Source organism: Aquila chrysaetos, chromosome 10 (assembly GCF_900496995.4).
Source record: "Aquila chrysaetos chrysaetos chromosome 10, bAquChr1.4, whole genome shotgun sequence".
NCBI classification, from domain to species: Eukaryota; Metazoa; Chordata; class Aves; order Accipitriformes; family Accipitridae; genus Aquila; species Aquila chrysaetos.
In genome coordinates, this window is record NC_044013.1 from 5,235,240 (window position 1) to 5,261,353 (window position 26,114).

General features: G+C 39.0%; 1 protein-coding gene across 5 annotated transcripts in view; it reads right to left on the bottom strand.

Moving 5' to 3' along the window:
• Positions 1–1,172: 1,172 nt before the first annotated feature.
• Positions 1,173–26,114, bottom strand: part of GOLIM4 (golgi integral membrane protein 4) — a 35,083-nt gene continuing 10,141 nt past the window's right edge. For 2 of the 5 annotated variants that reach the window (XM_030028031.2, XM_030028027.2), the window contains exons 2-16: positions 20,180–20,254; positions 18,865–18,914; positions 18,068–18,121; positions 17,399–17,549; positions 15,986–16,068; positions 15,307–15,390; positions 12,217–12,384; positions 11,062–11,394; positions 9,649–9,887; positions 8,371–8,450; positions 7,783–7,895; positions 6,409–6,582; positions 5,608–5,676; positions 3,467–3,547; positions 1,173–3,103 (exon numbers count right to left, since the gene is read on the bottom strand). In XM_030028031.2, coding sequence (XP_029883891.1) covers positions 2,951–3,103; positions 3,467–3,547; positions 5,608–5,676; positions 6,409–6,582; positions 7,783–7,895; positions 8,371–8,450; positions 9,649–9,887; positions 11,062–11,394; positions 12,217–12,384; positions 15,307–15,390; positions 15,986–16,068; positions 17,399–17,549; positions 18,068–18,121; positions 18,865–18,914; positions 20,180–20,254 — 1,907 coding nt within the window. In that variant the 3' untranslated portion in view covers positions 1,173–2,950. The remainder of the gene's footprint in view (positions 3,104–3,466; positions 3,548–5,607; positions 5,677–6,408; positions 6,583–7,782; positions 7,896–8,370; positions 8,451–9,648; positions 9,888–11,061; positions 11,395–12,216; positions 12,385–15,306; positions 15,391–15,985; positions 16,069–17,398; positions 17,550–18,067; positions 18,122–18,864; positions 18,915–20,179; positions 20,255–26,114) is intronic. The other 3 variants (XM_030028028.2, XM_030028032.2, XM_030028029.2) reach the window with 3 other exon arrangements.

A 26,114-nucleotide genomic window follows, 5' to 3' on the forward strand; every position in this document is an offset into this window, starting at 1 on the left:
TGGCTGGGGCGAGTTACGGAGATTACACGCCGCTATTGTCAGCCAAGCCTGAAGTCTTACTCGGAAAGTTGATCTTCAGTCAAGTAACTCTTGTCTGAAGTGAATAGGCCCTTGATTAAGGACAGAACAGGCTTTCATTAAGACTTTCTTGGCCTATTCACGTTAGATGTGAACTTGTTATGCTTGCTGAAGTAAATATTGCATCCGCTGTGAATACTGGCTCGTACGACGCACAATAGGAGCCCTTATTCTGCAGCTTCTCGTTCTGGGCAGAGTTTTGTTGTCTCTCTGGGCTCTTGCTGCAGCCACAAGTTATCCAAGTGAAGCCCGGCAGCCTGACAGTAAACAAAAGGACATTGTCAAAGCTGCTTAATAAACATGCTCTGCGCCCAGGGGCCTGGGCAACAGCAGGGCCCACAAGCCAGCAGAACATGCGAGCACCTGTTTAATTTCATTTGCAGCCAGCAAATTGCTGAAGCAATGGGAGAAGAGTAAGCAGCAGCTTATTTTGGTGCAAAGATGCTGTGCTGGTAGGTCACTTGTACCTGCAGATGACTTTGGAAGTGGCTTTTTCCACACTGTAAGTGGGGCAGAACGGAGTCTTGTGTTCTCTACGTCTCCACAGGCAATGCTGTATGCATTAATCTAAGTGCTTGAAGTGTATGGCTTGCTATAGGTGCGAGATACTGTGAAAAAGACGGAGCCCTTTGTATATGTACCTGTACCTTCAGAGTTAGTTGTCTTCCTCTGCCAGGGAGGAAGGGCTCTCCTCCCAGCTTGAGTGGGCCCAACGTGGACAGCAGGGATGGCTTCCCCCACCACGGGGTGGGCAGGAGAGAGGACAACGGGTCCCGTTTGTGGGAGAAGCTTGTGCACAAAAGGGCTTGGGCTCTCCCTCCTCCTCTTTCACAGACCCATGTTTGATAAAAAAAGGCTAAGATGCTTTATTGCTCCAGCTGGAGAAGGACCTCGGTTGCAACAATGATTTAAAGAGCACATCTACGGAATGCTAAAAGTGCCACTAGTGCTAATGTTGGTCCTTACCCTGCTCCACTTCCCTGAAAATGCCACCGTGGCTCTGAGCTCCCTCCCTCTGCCAGTCTCCACTGTGCTCTGTTGAGTATGAACGCAGCATTGGGATAACTACAACAAACCATCACACTTGTGAAAGATCAGTAACTATATTCTAGTTTATTGACTGCAGTCAAGTTTTATTATGCCTCAAATAATTAAATACTGCAACTGTGACATTAAAAATACAGGCCAATTTACCAAAATAATTGTATTCTGAAGATTATGTACATATTATACATTTTACAGTATCATGTAAACTTTTTTTTATACATAAGGTAAATCTGATTTATGGTAACTAGAAAACCCAAAGTACTTGCCGACAAAAATATTCCTATGAAACATAAGCACTGTGTCTGGGACATTAGGAAAATTGCAAAGAATGGAAACCAACTATAAAACATAATATAATTGAGTTAGTAGAAAAATGAATTAAATTACATTCATATAAAAAGTTAAACTAAAAACATTGCTATGCATCATCATTAAAAAAGGGAAAAAAAATCTCAAACGTTCTCCTTTTATATATTAACACACACTTTCACGGGGAGCTACTGTGCGCCTCATTTCCAGCAATGGGGCATAGCCTAGGAAATCCAGATTCCCATTCTCCTTTTAACATATATTAAATAACTAGGGTCTGTACCAATACAAATATTGTATATATTCATGCACTGTGATTATGTTCATAGTAGCCTACCAAGGCACAATTTTTGTGTGGTTCCCCCCCCACCCCACCCCCGCCCCTTATATTTTGGCATGCAGTGCTAGAGATGTTTGCTGTTCAAAAAAAACTTCTGTAGGATTAGGCTCTAGTCTGATTTTCACACTAGCGGACACAGAAATCCTTCCAGCATAGACTTAAAAATAAATAAGTAAAAGAAGGTAAAGGCCTTAATTCAACATCTTGCACCAATCACGTCAACTCAGTTAACATGACCTAACTCTTTCTACAGTTTCCAGAAAGCATGTCACTGAGGTGATGTAATTATACTTCTCCGGTCAAACATTTTATATATTAACTAGAACAACAAAATTGTTCCTTCTGTAAATCTTCATTCATGTGACAGCTGTAGTGTTTTGATTTGGCATAATGGATCTTCAAGTCTAAATTGGTTTCTAGCTCACATCTCATCTCGGCATACCACCATTTGCATTATCTGCTATGTAGTGCATGTAATTAAAGTACCTAGGTATGCTCATTAAAATAAATGCATAATTTAACTGTATATAAACAGCTGCCAAAATTAACAGCTGTTAACCTGGCTGTATTTTGAAGGCTTGTAAAACTTGCATATTTTATAACTGTTCTGCACCATAAAAGGCCTGGTCCTGCAGATTGCTAGGCATGTGCTTATCTTCAAGGATTTGAAGAATCTCATGAGATAATAATGAATGAAACTACCCCTGGGCCTCTACGAGCACCGCAGATCGTGCCTTGGACGGGTAGTGTGGCCAGCCATTAGTCATAAAAGTTGTGTCAAGGAAGACAATGAGAGTTGGGGTGACTAATGTCGACTGGGTTTAGGCACTAGATATATTCCCTCAAGTGTTGAATGTATCTGAAATTAGACCAAACGCCTCTGTCAGGCTTGGACAAGGTAAAAGTGTATTCCAAGATGGCCTTTATAAAACATGCCCAGCATTACAAAAAATTAAACCTATGATGTCTGTTTATGTACAGTTTTAATAGAAAAGAAATCCTAAGCTAGAGTATCAAAATACCATATTCATATAAACATATGAGAGCATCTAATAGAAAAGTAAAAAGTGTAAAACACAAACTTTTTTGGAAATTAAATATCCTAAAAAAGTTGTTGGTTTTTTTAAAATAAACAAAAACCAAAACACAGGAATTTGTGTGCTTAAAAAAAAAAGACTACATCTCCCCTCGTCTACGAGTTTTTGCTGCAACAGCTCGGCCTTCCTCCTCTTCCTCCTCTTCCTCCTCATAATTTTCTTCATGAACTTCTTTCTGGTTGTTCTCTTCTTGCATTTCTTGATCTGCTCCTCTGTTACTCTTTTCATCTGCCTGATTGGGGGCAGGGGGAAACAAAAAAAACCCAAAACACAGATTCAGTACAACTGCCAGTTTCCTTATAGTTTATTTTAGGGTGATGAGATGAAGTTAAGGAAAAGGAAGAATGACTGTCAGCTGGGGTTGTTACTGCTGATGGACAGAAACAGGAAAAGATTTTTTCAAAGTCCTCCAGGCAGCAAGAATTGATGTGGGGGTGGAAGGATGAGCAAAAGGAAGTTGGGACAGCATGAAATTTTAAGGTCTTTGATTGAAAGCAAGCTACAACAATTATTACATAAAGTCACTGTGACATGATTGCAGTTATGTTAAGTGTTTAATCGTGTCACCGAGTTTGTGGGTTTACACAGTACTTACATTTTCGTCATTTTCACCATATGGCTCTTCAGCATTGCGTTCCAGTTCTCGTTTCTTCTCTTCAGTCAAATCTTCCTGGATCTACAAAGCACAGAGATGTTCTGTGTATTTTGATTTCCTTTAAAAAAGTAGCCTGTGGTGTAAATGTACATGTTTTCACAGCTATACTTTCACAGAATGATGATTCAAAAGAAAGGGAGGAGAGGGCATGGAGAGGTTAAAGGAGGAAAAAAAACCCCAACAAACCACCACCCAAAAATTGGGAAACTTGCATCCTCTCAGACCATACTTAACTTTTAACTACAATTTTCACAGCTAACACATTTAGATTTCCATTCCATGTTTTAACTTTACATACATATTATTTTCTCCTTGTCCTTCATGGTAAGACTGTCATGACATAGCAAAGAGACATTACTGACACTTCCACTGCCCACACCCCCTGTGGACTCCTAGAACTATTTCAGTTCTGAGATGCAAGGTAGGTATTGAATGGTAACTTTGTCCACGTTTTCCCAGCAGTTGAGTGATCCTTCTGCTAATTGCTCCTGGAAAACCACAAAGGAGCAAGGGGGGACTGGGAGTGAAGAATAATCTCTTCCAACTCTATCCTTGAAGAGAGCAGGCCACACTGACTCTGTTTTCCAGGTGTTCAGATCTTGATCCAGCACTTCTTTTATGTCAGCGCTCTCCCTCGCTTCCATGTCCCTTTACGGTTAGGTGCAGATTTGAAAGAGGCATGCTTTTCAAAGTAAACTTGATTTTCTTTTGGACAATGCTGTTATGCATATCTGCTCCAAATGGTGTCCTGCAAGCTGGGTAAGATGCTTCTGTAAGGCCATACAGCTGTCCCCATGGAAAAAAAAGCTGTTTCACCTGGCTGGGAAACATTCACCACTCAGTGCTGCCACCTACCCCTGCCACAAAGAGCAAGGATGAGATTGCTGCTTTCGACAGGGCTCCCTGCCTCTAGCAGCTGCCATCACCTTCTCCTGAACAACAGCAGCAACGGCCTTCTCAACATCATCGGTAGCAGGAGAGTGTATTTACCAATTACTTCCAACAGGAGACAAAGCTGCTTGTGAACAAGTTCTCTGAGGTTAGGTATTGCTGCCAGCAGAAGGGCAGCCATCAAACCCGGATTGCTTTGAGGGATATATGGGAAAGATCTGAACAACAGCAATGTATAATATTAGAGTCTACCTACTAAAGAGACTATTCCTGATTACAGCATCTTAACTCTTTCTTGATTGCTCATTCAATCACTGTTCACTCTTTAATACTTCCAGTAAGCACACTGGTCATAGTCCTTTATGAAACATGTATTAAATTACTTCCTGTAAGCCTAAGAGTAGTTGCCAAAGGCCAACTATTCCCAGTTCCTAATGACCTGATTTGATTTAAGCTACTGTATTTTGAACTGGTGAATTCTAAGTGCATACCAGCTAATCTAGACAAAGTGTTCCCCATAAGGGAGTAATGAGTAGCTGCTTCTGTTGCTTTTTGTAAATCATTATGTATGAAGTAGAAAATAGCAATTGATTAGGTATGTATTGAAGAACTGCAGGGCAACTTATGCTAGCACATGCATAATGAGCATGCCATTCAACATTCAAAAGAAAAAGTCCCTTCCCCTCCTTTTCTCCTCCAGTTCAAAGCAATGTGCTAAGAGCTTCCTGACTATTTGACTCCACTAATAGTAGGGGCTTACAGAACTTGGATTGCTTAGGAGGATAAATCAAAGTCAGAGCTAAAGAGCAAGTAACTGGCCAAGGAAGCAGTTTGCCCAGAACAGCAGTGTGCGATTAGAGATGCAAAGTTGGGGTTTTTTAGTGACCTGCAGAGGGCTTGAGGTTTTCAGGAATTTTTCCTTCTATTGTGAATGGCTTAATCTTTTCAATTATTGCACAATTAATACCATGTTGCATGGAAGACTAATAGATTGCAGCACGTAAGTATGAGTAATACTAAATATGTCCAGAAGTGGACAGCAGAGTAATGGCAAAGACTTCCTAGGTTTCACGAAGTCAGGCAAAGCTATTTGGGTTCATCTTGCAGTTACAAAAGATACCAACGTTGAACATGAATGGAGTTGTGCTATGCTACCTGAGTCCACATATGCCTTATGTCTGTTTTCTTACCTCCTCTTCTCCCTCTTCCTGGTATTGTTCATCCACATTATCTTCCTGCTGGTCAGGATTTCCTGCCATCTGCAGAAAGATCATATAAAAATTCAGTTCTGTGTGCATGCCTATTAGCTTTAGAAGACTGAAGGTTAAAACTTCTTGTTCTGGAACTAAAACTTTATGTAAAGCTAAAGTAACAATAATAGCATAAGAACTTATAGTGCGTTCATTAGCATTAATGATAGCCTGGCTACATGATTTAGAACTGCCCTGAATTAAAAAATAGACAGCAGAATGATTATAATAAAAATCACTTCACAGAATAAAGCAAGACTTTCCATACTAAGCAGGAAGACAATGAAATAGTCACACCATTAAAGACTAATGCCATAAAAATACAGGTTCTCTCCCTGGAGGAGTTCACAGTTTAAACATGGTTGAAATGCACAGCATTCACCGGAATGGCCACAGAAGGAAAGTGATGCCACTGCTTACAGTTGATTGAGTGTTGATGGTGTGGAAGCGGCATAGAAGGGATTTGTGCAAAGACACGATTGTATGAATGGGTGTTCTTGCAGGGGCTTGTGTGAAGGTAAAACACAGGGGCCCTGAACTATGAGACTACAGAACCTCACTGAGTGGAGCCAGTGATGAAAGACATACCAGTGTATCACCAGGAGTAATTCCACACTTTACCTGTGCATGTCATATGGCTTAAAAGAGATCTTTAGAAGTCAAAGTTCAGTGTTCTCTCACCAAGCTGTGCTAAACTGTCCTTAAAGAGGACCTACAAATGTTTCCTTTCCCTTTACTGACCACTAGGTGCTCTTCCATTCCTGGATGTCCTTGTTTCTGACTGGTTTGCTTGTGCTTTTCATTTTCATCTGGTAGATTTTCTTCTCTCTCTTGCTCAGCTTCCTCAAATTCATCTTCTCCCTGATTGTTGGGGTCATCAGCAGGATTCACATCTTCCACGGCTGCTTTCTGTAATTTTCAGAAGTGAATGTTAAATACTTACTTTTATCTCACAGTCAAATTCCATTTCACTTGAAAGCTACCCCTAGCATGAGCTACGTTAGAGCCAACTCCATACCCACTGAAACCAGCTGGAACCTCTCTACAGGTGTCAGGGGTCAGTAGATCAAACCCTAGCCAATCCACAAGTGTCAGTTCCTGAAAGAAAAAGTACTTCAGCACCGAACACAGACAGAACTGCAGTATGGGTATCTGCTAGAAAGCGGATTGAATCTGATGACTTATTTCACATAGGCTGTAGAACTCCTTTTGTTTACTGACTATCTGACAACAACAATGCCTGATAAGACCAGGTGCAAAAAAGATAAGAGTTTAAATGCTCAGAGCTCAAAAGAGCTGATGTGATCTTTCAGTACCAGTCTGTCCTGCAATATTGACCTTGTCTATGTCTATAATAAAACAAAAGAAAACAACACTTGCTCTTGATCATACCTTGCTGTTCAGAAAATGAGCATTTTCTTTCTGCTTATCATTCAGTAAAAGCATTTCTGATATCTTCATAGCTGACAAGTTAAAGATCCTTTAGAAATATTTACTATACAACTCTAATTTGCTGAGGGGGAAGGGAGTAAAGATGATACGCTTTGTGTTCCACAACGTCAAGTAAGATGGAACCTGGGGGAAGGCGTAGGACTGAATCTCCTGCATCCAGATCTCTGTGCAATCAATACCATGGCTGTGTTCAGTGCTGAGGTATGTCTTCTTTCAAGATCTCGCACTTCTTCTGTACTGACTCCAGCTGGTTTCAGTGGCTATTCAATTGGCTCTTACCCTCTTAACTACTCATAGCATAAAAATACCGTCACCTCTCTTTTTGACTGACCACCAATGAGTTACTCCTGTTGTTTTTTCTTGAATCCAAGTTTATCTGTTCAAGTCCCAGCTAAGTCCAAATCCTTTATTCCACCTAAAGCATGGATCAAAGGAATGTAGAAAAACAACTTCCTTCCAACAAGGAAGCTTTTTTTGATTCCTTCCCAAATCAGTAAGGACAACTTTAAATAGATCTTAGATGTAGTTTTAAACTGTCAAACTTGTCTTCCTAGCAGACCTCTGGTTCATCTTATTTCTGTAACGTGCAATTATGTTAGATGAGACTTCTGGGTTTTCACTTCAGTAACGACTGCAATCCATAGCATCTTAATTCATACTCACTGATTCATCAGCCTGCTGATTTTCTACTTGATGTTCTGGTTCTTGCTGTTCATTTGGATTATTTTGATCATCATCTTCACCTTCATCCTGGTGGTGGTGGTCACGTTCATAAGCTGACAAATTTTTGACATTATTACTGTATTACAGCAGTTTTTAGTTAGCCTTTTTAAGACCCTCCTATATACTAGCTTCCATACGTGCTTTTAGCAGTAGGCAGCCTTTACCTAAAGAGCTTACCTAAACATATAATGCTAACAGAATTGTTTTACTGCTAGTAGGATACTGACAGTGAAAGATTATACAATTTGAAGAGATCAAACAAAATCATAGGCAGAGCCAGGAATGTAACCAAGATCCACAAAGCCCTATCCTAGCAGCTCAATCACAACGACACTTTTCCTTTCAGGAATGTGGATATGATCTTTAGCAATTCCTGTATTTCACTCAGTCAGTTCAACCAGTGTTATGTGAGCTTCTGATTTTAAATTGTGAGTTTATATTTCACTTGAATCCAAACTGGGTATGAAATGAATATTAAAATCTCACAGGGAACCTGCAAACATGGTAGGGACATACATTTTATCTTACCTCCTTCCTCTTCCTGAATACCTTGCTCTTCTTCCCCTTGTACAATATCATGGTCCATGTTATCATAATGAGCCTGTTGGCTGAGAAAATTAAATGCAAATACATCATTTTGGTTTCAAAACAGTGTGGTTTTGCTTTAATAAACAAACCATCCTACTGCATCTCTGCCCCTTGCAGCTCCTGCCGGAATGGGTTCCAGTTTAGCTTTCTATTACCTAGCATGTTTTCACATCACCTTTCCTGAAAGAAGATAAACTTCATAGAACAAAGACTTTCTTGTCCTACTATACTAACTTCTGTGCTTGTATTTCTCTATATATCAATAGGATCCACTTTGTATTTTCAAAACTCCTAAGCTAGTATATTCCATAATCAAAGCACAAATACTATGAACTGGAAGCAAAGAACCTCTCAGATAAAAGGTCTTAAAGACAGACTACATGGATCAGTTATTCTGTTGAATAAGCAGTTTTAGCTTTCATCTTCAAAGGAGTTTACTTGTGTGGTTGTTCTTGCAGGACTAGTATTTTGACTATCAATTTATGAAAGGTGCTCTCATACCAAAATCCTTCTAGAACATGGGTCAAGTTAATAATTAATATTTCAATGTTTCAGCAAAGAAAATTCAATGGGCTTAAGATTCCAAAAGACAAAAAATTGTCACTAACAATTTTAAACTAAGCATAAGGGAATATGACTGGGAGGGTAAAAGGCATATAGAAGCTACAATATCATGAATGTAACTGCATTCACAATTTTATGACACTAACAGGGTGTTGGTTTCTCCTGAAATCATGCTTTTGTCTCTACAGTGCAAATAACACTAGTCACTCTTGTCCAGAAAGTCCTCGTGGAATTACTTAAAAACAGCATCTCACATTTAAAAGGAACTTTAGCTTAGGTACTTAATGCATATCTGATACTGGAGCTCCTCAGTACGAAGAGATCATAATTGCTGCTTAGCAGAAAATAATTACTAATTTAAAGCAAGCTTTAAGACAAGGGACATTGTATGTCAGCCCCTAACCTCTCCCAAGGATGTGCATGGCAATGTACACTCATTACTCCAGACTTCAGAGGCTTCCAGAGCAAGAGGAAAAAAAACCTTAAAATAGCAATCAGATTGATCCTTGGAAAGGAGGAGATAAGGCTCACTGAATTTAGTTTATGGGTAGTCTAGGTTTATAGTGTTAAACCACCCTCTTTGCAAAGGTGGTATGGTGGAAGCCATAAAACCTAGAGCACAGAGCATGACAAACTCATGTCGAAGGATTTAACCTTAGCTGGTTTTTATAGAGTTTTTCTCCTTGTTCTGCCTGTTTCTGCAGTTGAAGCTCTTTTTCTTGAAGCTGTTGCTGCCGTAATAGCTGTCCTTGCAGTCTTTGCTGGTGTAGTGATTCCTGATGTTCTCGTAGCTGATTGGCTTCCTCTGCTCTTTGGGCTGCAAGCTGTTGCTGCTCTAGTTGTTGTTCATAAGCTGGCTTATGTCTTTTTGTTACAGCTTTTGTTGACGTTATCTGTCAAAGAAATGTGTTAGTCATAGATTAATCATAATTTCAATGATCAGAAACAAGCACGCAGAAACCTGTGACAAGACAGATGCTACATGCAGTAGGCAAAATTACAGCAAAGTTATTTTAAGTTTTCTTGTCTCTGCTTAAAATTTAATTATTTTTTTGAACACAGACTGGAAGTGTTGGTATGTTTGTGGAGGACATGGGGAAGGAAGAGGAGATGCTGGGAGAAGCCATGCTTTTCTTACACATCAATAATAATAAAATGCCCCAATGTATTACCAGTAAAAGGAAGTTTTGATGGCTGACAATTAAGACAGCGAATATGCTTCCATTGATTTAACTGGTAATTTCAGTAGGGGTTGCTTTGAGCCTTAAGTGAGACACTGCACATTTTCTACAGCCAGCAGTAACTTAAAACTAACTCTAGTTTCACAGCTTAACTTATTGCTGCTGTTCTAATCCACTGCATCTCTTCAACAATGGCTTCTCATCACACTGGAGTTATACAATTAATCTGCTAGAAGAGTGTTTACAAAGCCTAAACTGAGATCAGTAAAATGTATTTTCCACTGGAGATCTGATCTAGAATGTAAATCCAGGATTTGCTGGTTTTATTTAAAGCTGCATAGACCAAGACTTGCCATTGCTGCGCACTGATTTCCCCTGGCTATTTTAGTCATGTTCATCTTGCAGTTAAAATTTCCTGTCAAATGACAGCGAACGTTTAGATGGAAATGTGTTTACAGAAGGTAGTTATATCTGACAAGGAAACACACTGCAATTTGCTGAGATGCATCAAATTAGTAAGGCAGGACAGCTCTCCAAAGTGCTGAAGCTAAGTCTCATTCTGTCGTCTTCCCATCAGCTACCACAGGCCTCAAATTTAAAGTAGGAGATGGGATTCAACCTGACTGCTCTTTTTTTCCATCTGTTGCTTTTTATCAGCAGAATTAATGTTCATTAAGCTGCATTTGGCAAGCACTGCAGGATGTGTGTGCTGAAGTTGAGCCTGAATCCTATGCATCCAAGTGCTTTGAATCTCAAATTTTCTATAAACATGACACTGATTTTACCTAGAAACAGGCAAGTGTAATACAGGGCCAGCAATGATAAGAGATGCCTCCATTTAAACAGCAAATCTAATAAATTAGTAGAGAAGAAAAGAGCTCCATACCTCTGAATGGAGGTGATCACCCAACATGTTCGTTTCTTCTTCTTTCTGTTCCTGTCTTTTCCACTCATGCTCTTCTGGTACTTGATCCTGTTCCTCCTCCAAGTGCTCAGGCTGACCTGCCTGCTCCATTTCTTCCTCTTCAAGTTCTTTTTTGCGTTCCTCTTCAACTTGATCAACACGTTGCTCATCATCCTCTCCAGCTTCCTGTTGCTCCTGAATATTTAGTTCTTTGGCACGCCGGCCCTCGTTAGCCCTTCTTTGCAGATGAAAAGGCTCAGCTCTGTCTTCTTTTTCCTGGGTATTTATTTCTTCTCTCTCTTTTGGCTTCTCATTCTGCAAAACATACACAAGATTACGTGTGCAGAAGATATTATGGATTTCATATTTTGAAGAGAGCCAAGGACCAGATACGGATGCCGTTATTCCAGCCTGCACTAGTGAAGCTGTTGTCAGGAGAGCCAAATACCTGCTTTGGAACAAGCTACCCCTCCTGCGAAACGGAATCAATACCTGATTCTTGACTCGGCACAGCTACAAAAGGTGTTGTAGAATTGCATCATAAAGAAGATTAAGCCTTGTTTTATCTGAAGTGGAACAAAACTATTACAATTCCGTATCTACAAAGGAAGTTTTGTATTTTTATTTCCTGTAGGTTCTGCTGGCCAAGAGCTCTTGTAAAACAAACCCATAACTAATATTTTAACTTCTAGACTTTACCCACAACTTTTGTTTGTTTCTTTTTGAACAATGGATAGTGTGCCATTTTTAAATATACTGACTTAAGTGTGCCACTGAAACTTTATAAAACACATGAAAAGGCAATTTCTTCAGAACTTGTTAAAACTTTTCTGTACCACGAGTCATCTAAAATTTGAGAGACGACTTATTATTCAAAAAATTAAGATTTTTAGCAACTTTTTAAAACAGCTTACATAAATCAGTTTTAAGCACATTTACAGTCATGTGAGAAAAGGTCATCATGAATTTAGTTTTCCACTACTCAATAAGATTAAACTGTTCCTTACTACTTCACTCAAGAACTGACAAACATGTACAATTAAACATACACTTCTATTGGAAGTTAAGCACATAGCTAGTATTTTGCTGAATAAGAACCATTTCTTATAGCGTCTGTAGCCAGTGAGTACTTTATACCTCCTTCTGCTCTTCAGCCACAGCTTCATGGTGCGTTGGCAAGTCACTGCGGGGAGACGGTGCTCGCACCTCTGGTTGCTCATTTGGTCGTTCTAACTTCTCAGGCTGTCGGAAACTTGGCATTTTGTTGAGCGTGTCCTTCAACTGTTTGTATTCCTCCACCTGGGACTAAAGTCAACACATTAATTATAGTGTGTCCAAATCAATTTCTTAACAAAACGTAGTCACCTTGGAGTAAACTTGCTGGCAAGACACATAGTAGAGAGACTCAATATTCACATTAGAGCAAATATCAGGGAGGAGAAGGGACGGAAGCTTTTAAAATTGGTTGTTTCCACACGCTAGATAACATTGATTCATCACAATCTTTTCAGCCAAAGTGCACATGCATACAAAGTATATTAGAAAAATCTCTGTGGGACAAAGATGAAGATTTGTTTTATTCATGCCAAGCAGGAGAATTGTCAAAAGGGGATGATGCAGTTTTCCTGGCAGACTAAAGCGAGGGAAATCGAGAGCACCACAACTTCTCCTTTACTGGTAGAAAGAAGTGCAGTTCTTTCAGAAACAGTAGTTTTAAAGTATATATACACATTATGAAAACACCAAATCCTCAACACTTAGACAGGTGTTACACAAGACAACAGCCAATGTACAGAACTGAGGCAAAGGAAGTCATAGTACACTGTTGGTGAAAAGCAAGGAAAAAAAAGAAGGAAAAAAAAAGAAGAAGAAGAAGAGAGAAAATGTACATTTCTAAAGTCTTCCTGAAATTCAATAGTAAAATGTTGTAATTTGATTTGCTGTTTAACTTTGTACAAGATCAGGATACTTTCAAAAAGCTTTAAACTGCAGTGTGAGAATCCAGACTGGTTGGTACACCAGTCCCTGTCTCTGCAGCAGATGTACAAGAAAGATTATCCCGTAAAGTAAAATTTTTGAGATGGACAGGATTTATAAAAGCTGACCAGCTGCATATACAAAAGGTGGTGCCCCATGAGAGGGTTTCTCTGTTGCTCCAGGGGAGGTGGTGGGTGTGTTTACTACCCATTTTAAACTCAGAGGTGCATCTCATAATCCTTTTTAAAATTCAGGTTAAAAAATGGCTACAGTTTCCACTCAGTGACTGTGTATGTCATTTTGTGTGTTATGTGGTATCATAGCAATCAATAGTACAGCAGACAGGCATGATGCATTGATGTACAATGCATAATACTCATACAAAACAATATCCACAGTGCTACAGATTGACATGATGCAATGCATAACAGCTCCGAAGCTAGACGCACCTCGAAGCATCTTCAAAAGACTATGGCATCCATTAAAACAGACGGGCCTAAAAGCAAAGCAGAATGCACAGTAATTACTCTTGTCATTCCAGAGGGATACTTCTGCTTCCTGATTAACTGCTGGAGAGTCCAATAAGAAATTTTAGAGGAAAAAAATAGTATTTACTTAACATAAGACTAATAAGCAGGTGTCTTGATTTCCCCCCCCCCCCACTCACTGACCATGCAGACACTAATATGCTAGGATATTTAAACAGCACACAGCCAGATCAGAATTCAAGTACTCCGTTCTGCTGCACGACTCGCTAAGCTGAACATTGTGATTCAAGGCCATAGCTTAAAAGGTATTAATACTGGCAGAAAGACAGGGTTTATAAAAATATATAATGAATCTGTCTGGCTGTTTGAGCTATGGAAAAATACAAAGATTACAATGCCTTAAAGATTCAAGTGACAAATTCGTTAGTGCAATATTGACTACTGATATGTAATGTCTAGGATACACTTAGAAATAGAGGGGTCATTTATCGAGCTGTGTTTCTAAGCAATAATCCCTTGTGAACTTTCTGTAGCTGGTGTGCAGGAGAAACTATGCAACTGTGCTACATACCTTCTGTTCTGAAAGAATGTGCAAGACCCTTCTCTTGAAGGAAAGGTTCTCTATATGATAAACGCCACATTCTGATTGCAGATAGAAAGGCTTTGTGTGACACAGGTTTTCTAATTAAAGAACTGAATCAATGCCAGGAGAAGTATATGGAGCTTCCCTTTGGATTTGGTGAACCTTAAATCAGACCCTGCATCTGCCCTTGTGGAATTTCAGATGTTAGCAAATACATACCAAGTAGCTAATGTGGCCAGTGGGAGAAGAGCTTAAAAGTAGCTGCCAGCATATTTTAGTACTGGAAATTAAGATTCGTCTTATATTTAGTCTATGAGGGACCTTCCTGGTCTTGCCCTGTTTTTTGAATATCTACACATATGGATATGCACCGCAAGCAGAAAAAAAAAAGATCCAATGCTTTTAACACTGCTAATGATTTTGTGGACCATGAAAATACTTAAATGAAGAAAATTCATCAGGAATAAAAATAACTTCACAATGCCTCATTGCCTTTCCCTTTGATCTTTCACCAATAGTCTTCCTCTGCTCCAACGTTACTCCTGCTTTCAGATTCCCTGTGGGCCACACAGCTTGTACTGGCACACCTGACTGAATCTGCAATAGTCTAGCAAAGTTTGCACTTCATGGTTAGTTCACTTGAAAATGACATTCAAGAAAGGTAATGCTGTTTCCTCCTTTTAATTAATTTGAGTTCCACCTGGAGTTTACATTCCTCCATATATACTCTACCTCTGTTGCACTGATGTATACAGCCTTATAAATCTCCCAGTCATACACAAAAAGAGACTTTATAGTATACCAGCACCCAGGCCTTCATAAGTGATACACGTGAATGTCAGAGTATGGGATGTTAAACTGAGAGAAATTCTATCAGAGAAGACAGAGAAAGAAAGGTATTTGACAGCTCTCATGGAAGCAGAGATACTCTTCTTATCAGTAATACATGCATTCTTGGGCCTATAACACAGCTTTTCATTTTCTGACAGCCCTATGATTTGTTGCAGCTTCTTTTTAAGAGCAACCCTTTAACTCATGCATTTCCCTGCAGTGTGCAGCATGGTGCTAACTGCAAATACCCCATGCGAAAGGCTACATGCAAAACATTACAGTCAGCTGAACTAGGAGAAACAAGTTTTAGGGAGGTTAGAGCCAGTAGAAGCTGCTTTCCTTTCTGACCTGTGCAGCAGCTAGTGCACTCTTGTGGTCTTCCAATGTCACTACAAGCTGGTTGTGTTGGGAGAGTAAGTTCTTATGCTGTTGCTACACAAAAAGAAGAACATTACATGTTTCACATAAAGTTCATTCTAAAGGTAAATTAGGTAGCCTGGGGGATTTTGAACTAGGAAGATAATTCAATTTATTTCGAAAAGAAAATCCTGAGTTGGAATGACAGCATTTATTTATTTCACATGGAATGCATATTAGACAGAGAAAGCGAGCACGCCAGGAAAGAAAATTCAGAGGCCAGGATTTGCTTAACAAATAAAGTTAAAAGTTGGAGTAGATGTTGATGAACGTTTAAAAAAAATAAGGGCTGGAAAACATTAATTTCAGCAAACTTAGTTTGCCAAAATACAATTCATAACTTGCAAAATCAAACTTCCAATTCCAATTTCTATACTAAATACTTCTCTTTTTTCTTTTTCTTTTTTTTTTTTTTTTTTAAAAAAAAAGAGCATGTACCTAGAGTGCAGCTGGCAAAAGCCAAGAAATCCAGTTCAGCCATATTCTTCTCCTTTTTGCCACATAACAGAAACTACAAGTCTTCAGCATAGCCCATTTCTGGCTTGTTAAAACTTGGGAAAATTTTTCTTTTCTTAATGGTCTTAAAAGTTCTCCTCAAAACAAAGCCTACCTTGACATCTTGTAGCTGGGTGTGAATGTCTTGGTGAGCTTTTCTCAACTGTCTGTTCTCCTCCCGTAAGTTATACAGGGATTCTGTTTAAAAGAAATTACATAGAGAATTTAAACCCGGTCAGATTTACAATACTAGATTAAAGGCCAAAATTAAGACTATAACACAAACTACATAAAATCCTACACAATTGCTACAGTAAAAATGGATTAGAGTAATTGTATCGTTTGTTTACGTTACATCTCTCCCCAGCCCCATAAAAAGCTTTACATTTTCAAGCAGAAAATTTCATATTAGTGCCCCCAGTCTGCAACTGGAATTATGCATCACTGTTCACGCTAGGGACTGCAGACGGCAAAATTCATTACGGTAATCTGAATCTTTTAAAGGCAGAGAGGAAGCCACCCTCCTTTCTTCCCCCACATCGCATCTGGTGAGTGAGAATTTTATGTCATAGGACTAAGCTATTCTTTTGGAAGAGGTGCCCAGATGGCCAGCATACTTAAAAAGCTTTACATTCTGGGACCAGGGAGAGGGGCTTCTCTTCCCACTTCTTACATTATGTTGATGTGGAATATTGCAAGCAGACACAGGCAAGCTCTTCCCACACTGCAAGCTGCTAGGCAGCAATCCAGCTCAGTCCAAGAGCTAGCTGTATGACTTCATTGGTGTGGTGCCAAGGCAGAACCCATAAACACAGCCTCTGCCTGCAAAATACTGTGCAGACAAAACGGCAGACAGCTCCAAAACTAACTCACTCATGTGTTAGTGACACACAGCAGAAAGTGGCTGAAGGCCCTCGATGGAGAAAGCCTCATCCTTTTGTTCTGTGCAATTGTGTAATTAGGATTGAAGAGGTCCGCAAACTGCAAAGAATCTCTTTAATAGGAAACTGGACACCAAGAGTAAAAAATTAATACTTCATCATCCAAGTACACAGATGCAACATGTTTCAGAGAAGCTGATACATATGAGAAAATTACGACTAAAAATGAGGTATGTAAAGTCACTTCATAAAGAGGCACAATTAACTCTCTGATAGTAGTGGCATTCTTAGATTACCCTTTTTTGTAAAAGAAAGGCAAAGAGGCACGTCTATCTTTCCAGGTTCATACAAGTCTTAGTACTAAAAATGAAAGACTGGATAAACCATCCTCTGACAGTTGATGGGCTTTTAAGTGCTGTGCTTCTTACTATTTCTCTAGTCTAGATAGAAACACGAAGCGCACGTATGAATTCAGAAAGAGGCCACAGAAAATCATCCAAGAAAATGTAACTTATCATCAGGAGGGATAAGATGCATGAATGACCTGTTAGTGAGAACAGAGATGATGCCTTTCTGTCTCACATCACACAAAACACAATGACAAATACACATTTTAATATGGACAGCCAGATACAGGTTGCATTTACCCTTCAGCTTAGAGATCTCCTGCTCTTTTTCCTGCTGCAGTTGCAAGTATCTCTCCTTGTGATCACTGAATGTTCTGCTAAACTCTTCTCCTTGTTTTCGGTGATCTTCCTCAAGGTCAGCATGCTGTTTCTTTAGTTCTTCATGTTGACTCTGCAAATACCAAGTTGGAAACTGGAACAGTTCTGTATCTGCATATCTGGCTAATATTGTCTTTGGCAATTTGTTAAATAAGTCCAGATGAATAGGAAGCATTCATAACAAGAAGTTTATTATTCAAAGCATGCATATTGCAGCTCCTCTCAAACACAGAATGATCTCTGTGATGAGTAGTCTCCTGTTCTAGGGCTATGTCACCTCACCCTGCAGTTGCATTGTCCCATTGGGAGCTGCTGAATGTGTCTAAGAAATTCCTTACATGCCAAACTATGTAAAGTCTGATAAGTCAGCATACCATACAAGTAATTGCATTTGATAAGATTAAATTACCCACTGGGAAGCCTGACTAAGAAAAACTGCAGTAAATCATCTTTTAACGGTTCTGTTGTAAGAGGAAGGCACCATCGATGTACTGACATTCTGGAGCGAATTACCAGAAGCCAGTGAGGCTGTATCTCCCTGACACAGCAGAATACCAGTGTCCTGTGAAACTGGGTTTCTCAGTTACCTACCTTCAACATCTGGTGTTGTACACTGAGTGCACTGTATCGACTATTTGAGTCTTGCTGTAAAATAAAAACACTAGTGTTAAACAGAACAATACTGTCAATTCCTCTAACCTCTGTACATGCAGTTATTTAGGAGTCACAAGCAGGGACCTAACTCCCCAGGAAACAAATTAATCTCTCCACTTGCTTTGGAACATAGCAAGCACATACACTTTGCGCTTACTGCGGCAACAATGTATTTTAACTTAGGTTACTCAGCTCACAAACTGCTCCCCAGTTTCAACATGAAGTAGCCATAAAATCCTAATTTACTCACTTTATAAAGAGTTCTCTACAGGTGTCTCAGTCCTTTGCCAGATACAGCTTTCCTTCTGGCACTTGGTATATAAAACAAAGTTTCTTGATGTTTTCACACTTGCCAGTTCAAAGACCACGTTAGAAAGTTGTCACTGTCCTTTTCCCTGTGGACTAGGCTACAAGAAGATTTCTAATGCCTTCTTATTCCCCCCCTTCCCCTTAAAAATAGTAACATTATGTTTGAATTACCACAATATAAACAGGATGATATTTTCTAAATTAATTTTCTGGAAAGATATTAGTACCTCCTGCTACAGCTTAAATGATTAGGAATTGCAGAGCACTTATCCATGCAGAGTAGAAATGGGATAAGTGAGAGCTCTTTCAATTAGTATTTTGTAAGACCTCTTCCTTTGAACAGTTATAATTGCAAAGTATTTCCTTTTTCTTGCGACACAAATAGCATCGACTATTAAAAACTTGTACTAGGAATGATGACTTACCCTTCCTTTATTTAGTGTTTCCTGTGCTTCTAGTTTATAAACAAGAAAATCTACAACATAAAAGGGAAAATACTGATTAAAAAAACTGACGAAGATTAGAATCTGTACTTAAATAACATAACTGTTGCATACATAAATTCTCTTAAAAGCTGAATACTTAAGCAGTTACAATTTTCCAAAAGATCTTAAAAAAAAAAAAAAAAAAGCTACGGAGAGTTTAACCAAATGCTCAAATTTTGACAAAATATTTTCATTAAAGAGTTTCATAGTTTCATAAAATATTTTCATATCTTAGTGTGAGATATAGCGGGTACAGGCTCAAGACTACAGACAGGTAATTAAATCTGTTACATGAACTCTCTCAGTAGAGGCCCAGCAGCATCATTCAAAAGTAAAAAGACATTTATAAATCGTGTATTCTTGTATTAGGATAAAAAAAAAAAAAAGTACTTTAAGAAGTGTGAAAGTCTAGACTAAGTTTAAATAAAACAAAAATTTCTCCTTTCGTTCCCTGATCCTCTTTTCAGGATTTGAAAATGCCAACTCACCCTTGCATAGCAATGGGACAGCTCTACACTAGATGGCACCAGAAAGCTATCGAGAACTGCACAATAAGAATAATTTCTTACAGGTTCTTAATCTTTGCTAAAGTAGTTGTTTTAATTCAGCGGTTGAGTCCTCAGTTTTAGCCTTAGTTTAGCCTAAGTTTCAGGCTTTACTCTGAAAATTGTAGTGAATTCAACATAACAAAAGACTCAGAGAGAACTCAGAGAATTGCATTCTGCTGAGGTTTCATAGAGGGTAGACGTGTAAGAAATACAATGTGTGCCAACATTTCCCCCTCACACACACCTAGAACTTAGTTTTAATTGGAAAAAGAATGTAAGCATGTGTTTACCCTTAAGCATGTGTAAAAATTCTGATTCAGGGTCTAATTTCACATTGATGGAATGCAGGAAAAGATCCCATGGTTTTGGTACAAGTTTTAAATTTTCAGCATGCCGGAACAGGATTTACACATGCCTGTACTCCACATACATGTTAGGTTTATGTACACCGATATATACATATTCTCTATGTATACTATGCCATGTTGCAGTGATCTGTAAACAGTACTAAAATGATGAATACTTTTTCAAGAGTTAAAAAAATAAATAAAGAGATGTACTAAAAAGACCACCACAGATCTGCCAAGGTGGTCCTGCTAACGTGTTATACGTTGGTAACTCATTTAAAATGGAACAAAATACATCTGAAGTTACTTTCTAAAGTAATCAAGTTATCTTAAATGTCAAAGTGAAAAGCACTTTTTTACCTTCTTTTGCTTTCTTATGTTCAAGCCTTTCCTTTTGTAATGACTTTTCTAATCTTGACCTGTGCTCATATACAACTGAAAAGAGAAATTTTGTACACAATTCATTTTAAAAGTAATACATACATAAAACATCACCCACCCCCAGCATCCCCAGAGAGCATTGGCACAGAAAGTACCAGGAAAATACAAGTGGAATGAGGTCATAGGATAAAGGACTGTTTGTGTCATTTGGGACAGTAACTTTTTTTCTTTTTTTGCATGCTTTATTGATCCTGAATTCTGGGTTATTTCCACTGCATAAACATAGAATGTGATAACCATGTAAGTGATTTGTTTACAGAGACAGTCAGCAATGGTGGATCTACATGAAAGCTACCAAATCCTCTTTCCTTCTTAGGTATGCAGGTACACATTTTCCCGTGCTTTCATTCTCTCCTGCCTTGTTTGTAAAGAGACAAGGAAATAAGACAGGACAACCTTACTGCCAGCATAAATCCCTGCAGCAAACAAATTGTCACAAGGAGGGAAGAGAGATGCACAAGAGCAGGACAGCTTAGAAAGGTGCAGAAGTACACCAGACAGGCTGCTTAGACTAAGACATGGAGAACCTGAGATCCATTCCTAAATTATTCCAAAAACTTGGACAACTCAGTTTTCTGCAACCTTCTTTTTTGTAAAGCCTGGGTAACAGTAGCCTTTCACACCACAGTGCTGTTGAAGACCCACAGACTGCACAATTAAATGCTTAGGTATAGTGTCCTGTATTTCTTAGTAAGCATGCGCTGACAGCAAGTATACATATGCTAAAGCACCCTGTTCTCACAATATCCGTGTAATCTGAGGAGGATTTGGGGGGGTTTTGAGGGATTTTTCATGCCCCAGTTAAGGAGATAAGGCAGGAAGAACAAAAGAAATCATCTGAAGGGCTAGGATAGCTAAAGTATAAAGCTAAAGTGGATGTTTCTCTGTAAGGCTAGGGTATATGAGACTGCTCATCATGAAATCATTTCAGTTTGAGAGTAAAATTTAATCTTTACTGATTTTTAAATGCATTTATGCATTTTCTTTAATGGAGTCAAAATACCCATACGATAGTCTAGAGATGAATGAAGAAGTGGTCTGCGTACAGCGCTTCAGCCAAAAAGCAACAGCAACAGCAAAAGCTGAGGTTTTAGGGGCACTACTCATAGTAAAACCCGCAACATCCTCAGCGGACCAGGTAACAGTAGTCATGCAGTGTGGCACGCGGTGTGTCACTGTCCCCTCCAGCGGGGTCACTGACTACAAAAAAAAATGCATGTTTTTTTTGAAAAGATGCTCTGACATCTTTGCCAAACTCTACAAGCCCTTTGAGCTGACACTGCTACCAGAAGAGGTGGTTCTGCTGCTTGTTCTCATACTGTCCTTCCCTTCGCTCTCACTCCTGTGGGTGATGGGACAGCAGGACCTAGCAGCTGGGGACAGGGTGCGTAACGATTTCTGGTGGCGGTGCTGGCTTGTACAGTTCATAAGAGAGCAGTAGTGATGACTGGCAGTGACCTGGAACTCTGGGTGGCATGGCAGGAGACGGACTGCTCCAGGTTTCATCGCAGAAAGCAGAGACAACCTTATTTCTAGGTTTTTTTTACCGTATGACAACTGCTCTTGGTTGTATCAACGGTCCAACGGATCAACCGTGCCATCTCTCAAGACCTGACAAGAGCAGATGCCTAATATAGACTTTACACAATGAGTTTACAGTATTTCTTTGGCGCTGTCTCCCAGCAATTTATGCCTCCCAAAGACTGTCCGAGGTGCCCGCAGGTCCTTTGCATACACCATACCAAAATCGATTTTACATTTATTAATTTGTCTAATTGTTTGTTGTATCCATGTGTACTTAGGACATCCAATATCCTGTGGCAGGAAGTCCCACCATTTAGCTGCCAGTAAAGCAGCATTTCATTCAGCTTGTGTTTTAAACATATAGTTTCTCACAAGTGATGGGGCACATCAGTCCCTATTTACCCTTTCCTCACCGCTCACTAGACTGAAGGATCAGTTTCTGAAATAGCCTACCAAGTTTGCAGTAAAGCAAAGATACTAATTAAAACTCCTGCAAATGTACAATTATATTGGTTCAAGCTCAGTTTAACACATGTACATTTCACTGTCCAAATTATAATTTGCACTCCTTTAGAGAGTTATTAATTTGTATTAATGGAATGCATGATTTTTCAAAACTAGGAAACTCATTTTCCGAGAAGTAAACCGTTGGTGAACATAAGCCTTTAACAGGAAGCATCAAATAAAGACTTGTATCTTGCCAGCCACAGAAAACTCCTCTTGCACCTTAAAACGTGTTCTTAATTCCACCAAGGTGCATTCTGCAGGCTCTTTTGCTACTGGCTTATCTACAAGTGTTTACGTTTTGGCTTAGGAGCTGGATTGCTAATCAATCCTTGTCACCTATCTCTACTTTGCTATTTATCTTCTGAAGTCAAGGGCATCAGTCAAGATGAACTAATGTATCAACATCCTCTGCAACAAAACAAGCATGTAATGAATATTCACAAAGTCACCAGCGAGTAAGCTTTCAGAGGAGGGAAAAAAAAATGGCAGCACTACAGTAATGGTTTTATCTAGGCACCAAAGATTGTGAATGCTGAATTACATTGCAAAAGGAACAGTAGTTGTAGCATAGCAACTCAGGACAGAAATGAAAATCTATAATGGGTTTCCCCTCCCACGCAATCAGGGGCAGAAATAGGCTTTTTGGCAAACAGACTAAACCACAAACAGATTCAGAGGTAATATTTTGCATTTCACTTCTTTGTCTGCAAGCCTACCTTCCTCAGCTCCTCCTAGTGTTTTAACAAGTAGGGGGGAGGGGGGAAACCCTGCACAACAAACCCGTAAGAGCAGGAAGAAAGGAGAAAGAGAATGCAATAGTTTGGGTTTTAGGGACCGCGGTGCTCTGTACCTTTCACAGCTAATTGCATCTCTGCTGAGCTTCGGCTTTCCTGTCTTCACCCTGCACTTTCAAGCAATGTCTCTACATCCCTCCCAGGTAGTGCACCCTCACTGCTACCTTCTGCGAGCTAACCTTTGAAATATTGGAACAAAGCTGGCAAGGTCTTAAAATAGCCCTTCAGATGGCCAAAAAGGACTAAGAAAAACTTCTTCCTACACCTCTCCCCTTCTACTTCATTTACTTGTCGGTTCAGCAATGTTTTTCTCTGATAAAAGTTCATAATGTGCAACATAATGAAGATTTTGATGAAGAATAATTATTAAGAACGCATGACTTCCATATTTTCTCACTTGCTCTTTTGGCAAGTAGGTTGCAGGTCAGATTTTTAAGTACATATAGGAGTTTATCTCCCATAAACATAAATTATTCCCACCAGTCAGGAACTTCCTAGACAAGAAGAGTCCAAACTACAAGGCTCTTGTTACTACAGCAGGGGGTTTCTCTTTCTTCACTACCAACCTGGATATAAGATGTCTGAGCAAAATTCTCCAAGAAATAAATACACTAAAAAACAAGTTTTCTATTATAGGTTTCCCAGCTGGGGGGCAGAACCTATATAAGGAATTTGACAAATTCCTACTGGTGTGATGCACCGACAGGGCACTTCAACTTCACAAATAATTTGTTCCTAGGGTAAGTTCTTAATTTTGTACTGATCATTGCACAAATACTTGAACTTCATTTCTATGTTATATTTAATAGAATGGTACACTGGTCATCTAATGGCTAATAGGCACTATTCCAAAGCTGCAATAACTGCAGGTTTCAGTTTATTCTTTAAGTTACCTATATAATGTAACCTACATGAATGAACAAAGAACAACAAACTCACAGAAAGGTGATCCAGTCTCAGAGAGCAGAGCCCAGAAACAGAACTGGTAACATCACAGCTAGTTAAAACACCCTTCTCCTTCAACAAGGAAATATTTAACAGTTCTTGAATTGATCCCAATTAAACCAAGTCCTTGATTTAAGATTTTTCTCATACAGAAAAGAAAGTGGAGGAGAAGGGGGGCGGGGGGTGCGATGCTCTGTAGGTTCTCAGAAGATTACACCACTTTGACCACTGCTGAACGTTAACTGCAATACAGGAGTCAAGCGATGTGATGAAAGAAAGCTTATTTAACGGTCATGGTTATTTCTCTTATCTTTGCTTTGCACATCTAAGCAGTAAAACTGTTATTGAGCAAAATACGCCATTATTGTACATTTAAAAGAAAGTATCTCCTATTTTACATTACCAGCAATTTTGCAGCTGTGTTACTTTGGTATTTTGGTCTGTCAGAAGCATGATTCCAGAGTCTAAAATACCTCAGTTCCCACTATCTTACATACTGGAAAATTAAGTTTACATTGGGATTTAAATATACATGATGCAAGAAATTTTATTAATTTCAATGTTATTGTTTCTTATGCAATTCTGCAATCTTTCTCTGAGCTTAGAGTAATACCTTTCATTTAAAACCAGCAGATTTCAGTAGTCTTGGCAACATTCAATGTTGCTTTCTCACAGACTGTGGCAGAGTTGAACTGAACCAGCAGCGTGTGGTAAGCCACACTGGCACTTTTCTAGTAACACTATGAAGGTCTGTAGAACATAGACTTGTTATAAAAATACAGATAATTTCCAATTCTTGTCACTGCAAATAGAACCATTTAAAATGTGAACCCATGCAAATAGCTTTTCTGCTGAGTGCAAAGCATTTCCATGAGCCAAGGAAGAATCCCTTCAATATGGCATGTAGGATAGATTTTCTAGTCCAATGACAATAATTAAAATTTTGATCTCAGAAGATATTTCTTGACTCATCTGATGCTAACGTTTCATGCTGTGAGAACACGTTATTAATATAACAAGACCTCCTCCCCAAGCTTCCAGCTCTGTGTTAGATTAAGTCAGTGAATTTGGCTTCAAACAAGGAGATCCACTATTTCACTACTAATAATCTTATCAGAAACAGATTATCAAACTGTGGGTAGCTCCTGGACAAGTATCAGGATTCCCTACCACAGTACAACCCATATGGTCACAGCATATACTCCATCTATTTCAAAGACTCTCAACTGAGAGTTTAGCAATAAATGGATATTCCAGTGACATTGCAAACATCTAAGAAACAATGGATGTATTCCCACAATAAAGACTAGGAAAACTGTGGTTTAAGTATAGCGCAAGAAAATAACATTACAGAAACCATATATTTACAATATACTGAACAAAATATTGAAGCTGTTTCATATTTTATACCCTTGAAGTTTTCAGTTTTGAATTTATACAAAAAGGGCAGAAATAGAAGCTAACATAATGTGAAACTGATTGCATGTGAAAAGCATTTTTCTGGCTTAATTATGGAACAATTTTACATACAGGCAGGGATGGACTGCTCTCATTTTGCTCACTGAAAACCACAACTAGCATTGCATGACAATTACATTTACTTTAAAACAAACTCCTACGCTTTTCAATTTACTCACATGAAGAATGATCAAGTAATAGCTTTGTCAAATTACAGCCAGTCACTGCAAAAGAGCAGAATTCCTCCTAGCAAACTAAACCATGCATCAGCAGTTGTGCTCAAAAATAACCAGTGCTTTGACTTAATTCGCTAGGCATTTATGTTGCTCAGAGTATTAATAATTTTAAGAGAGAAGTTTGTATTTAATACCTGGATCTTCACATTCAGGGCTTTTGTAGTGTCTGTCATAGACCTACCACTGATTTGAGTTGCACAAGGAGAAAGCATAACATCTACTGCTTTCAAAGATCCTGCACCAAAAATAGCCTATCAATTAAAATAAACCTGTTCCTCTAATAAGTTAGTCAGTACTCCAGTAAGAAACTACAACTGATGAATGGGACTTGAGCAAATTATGGAGATTTGGGTCTGACTAGCTTGAGTGCAGGCAGCTAGCTGTACACCA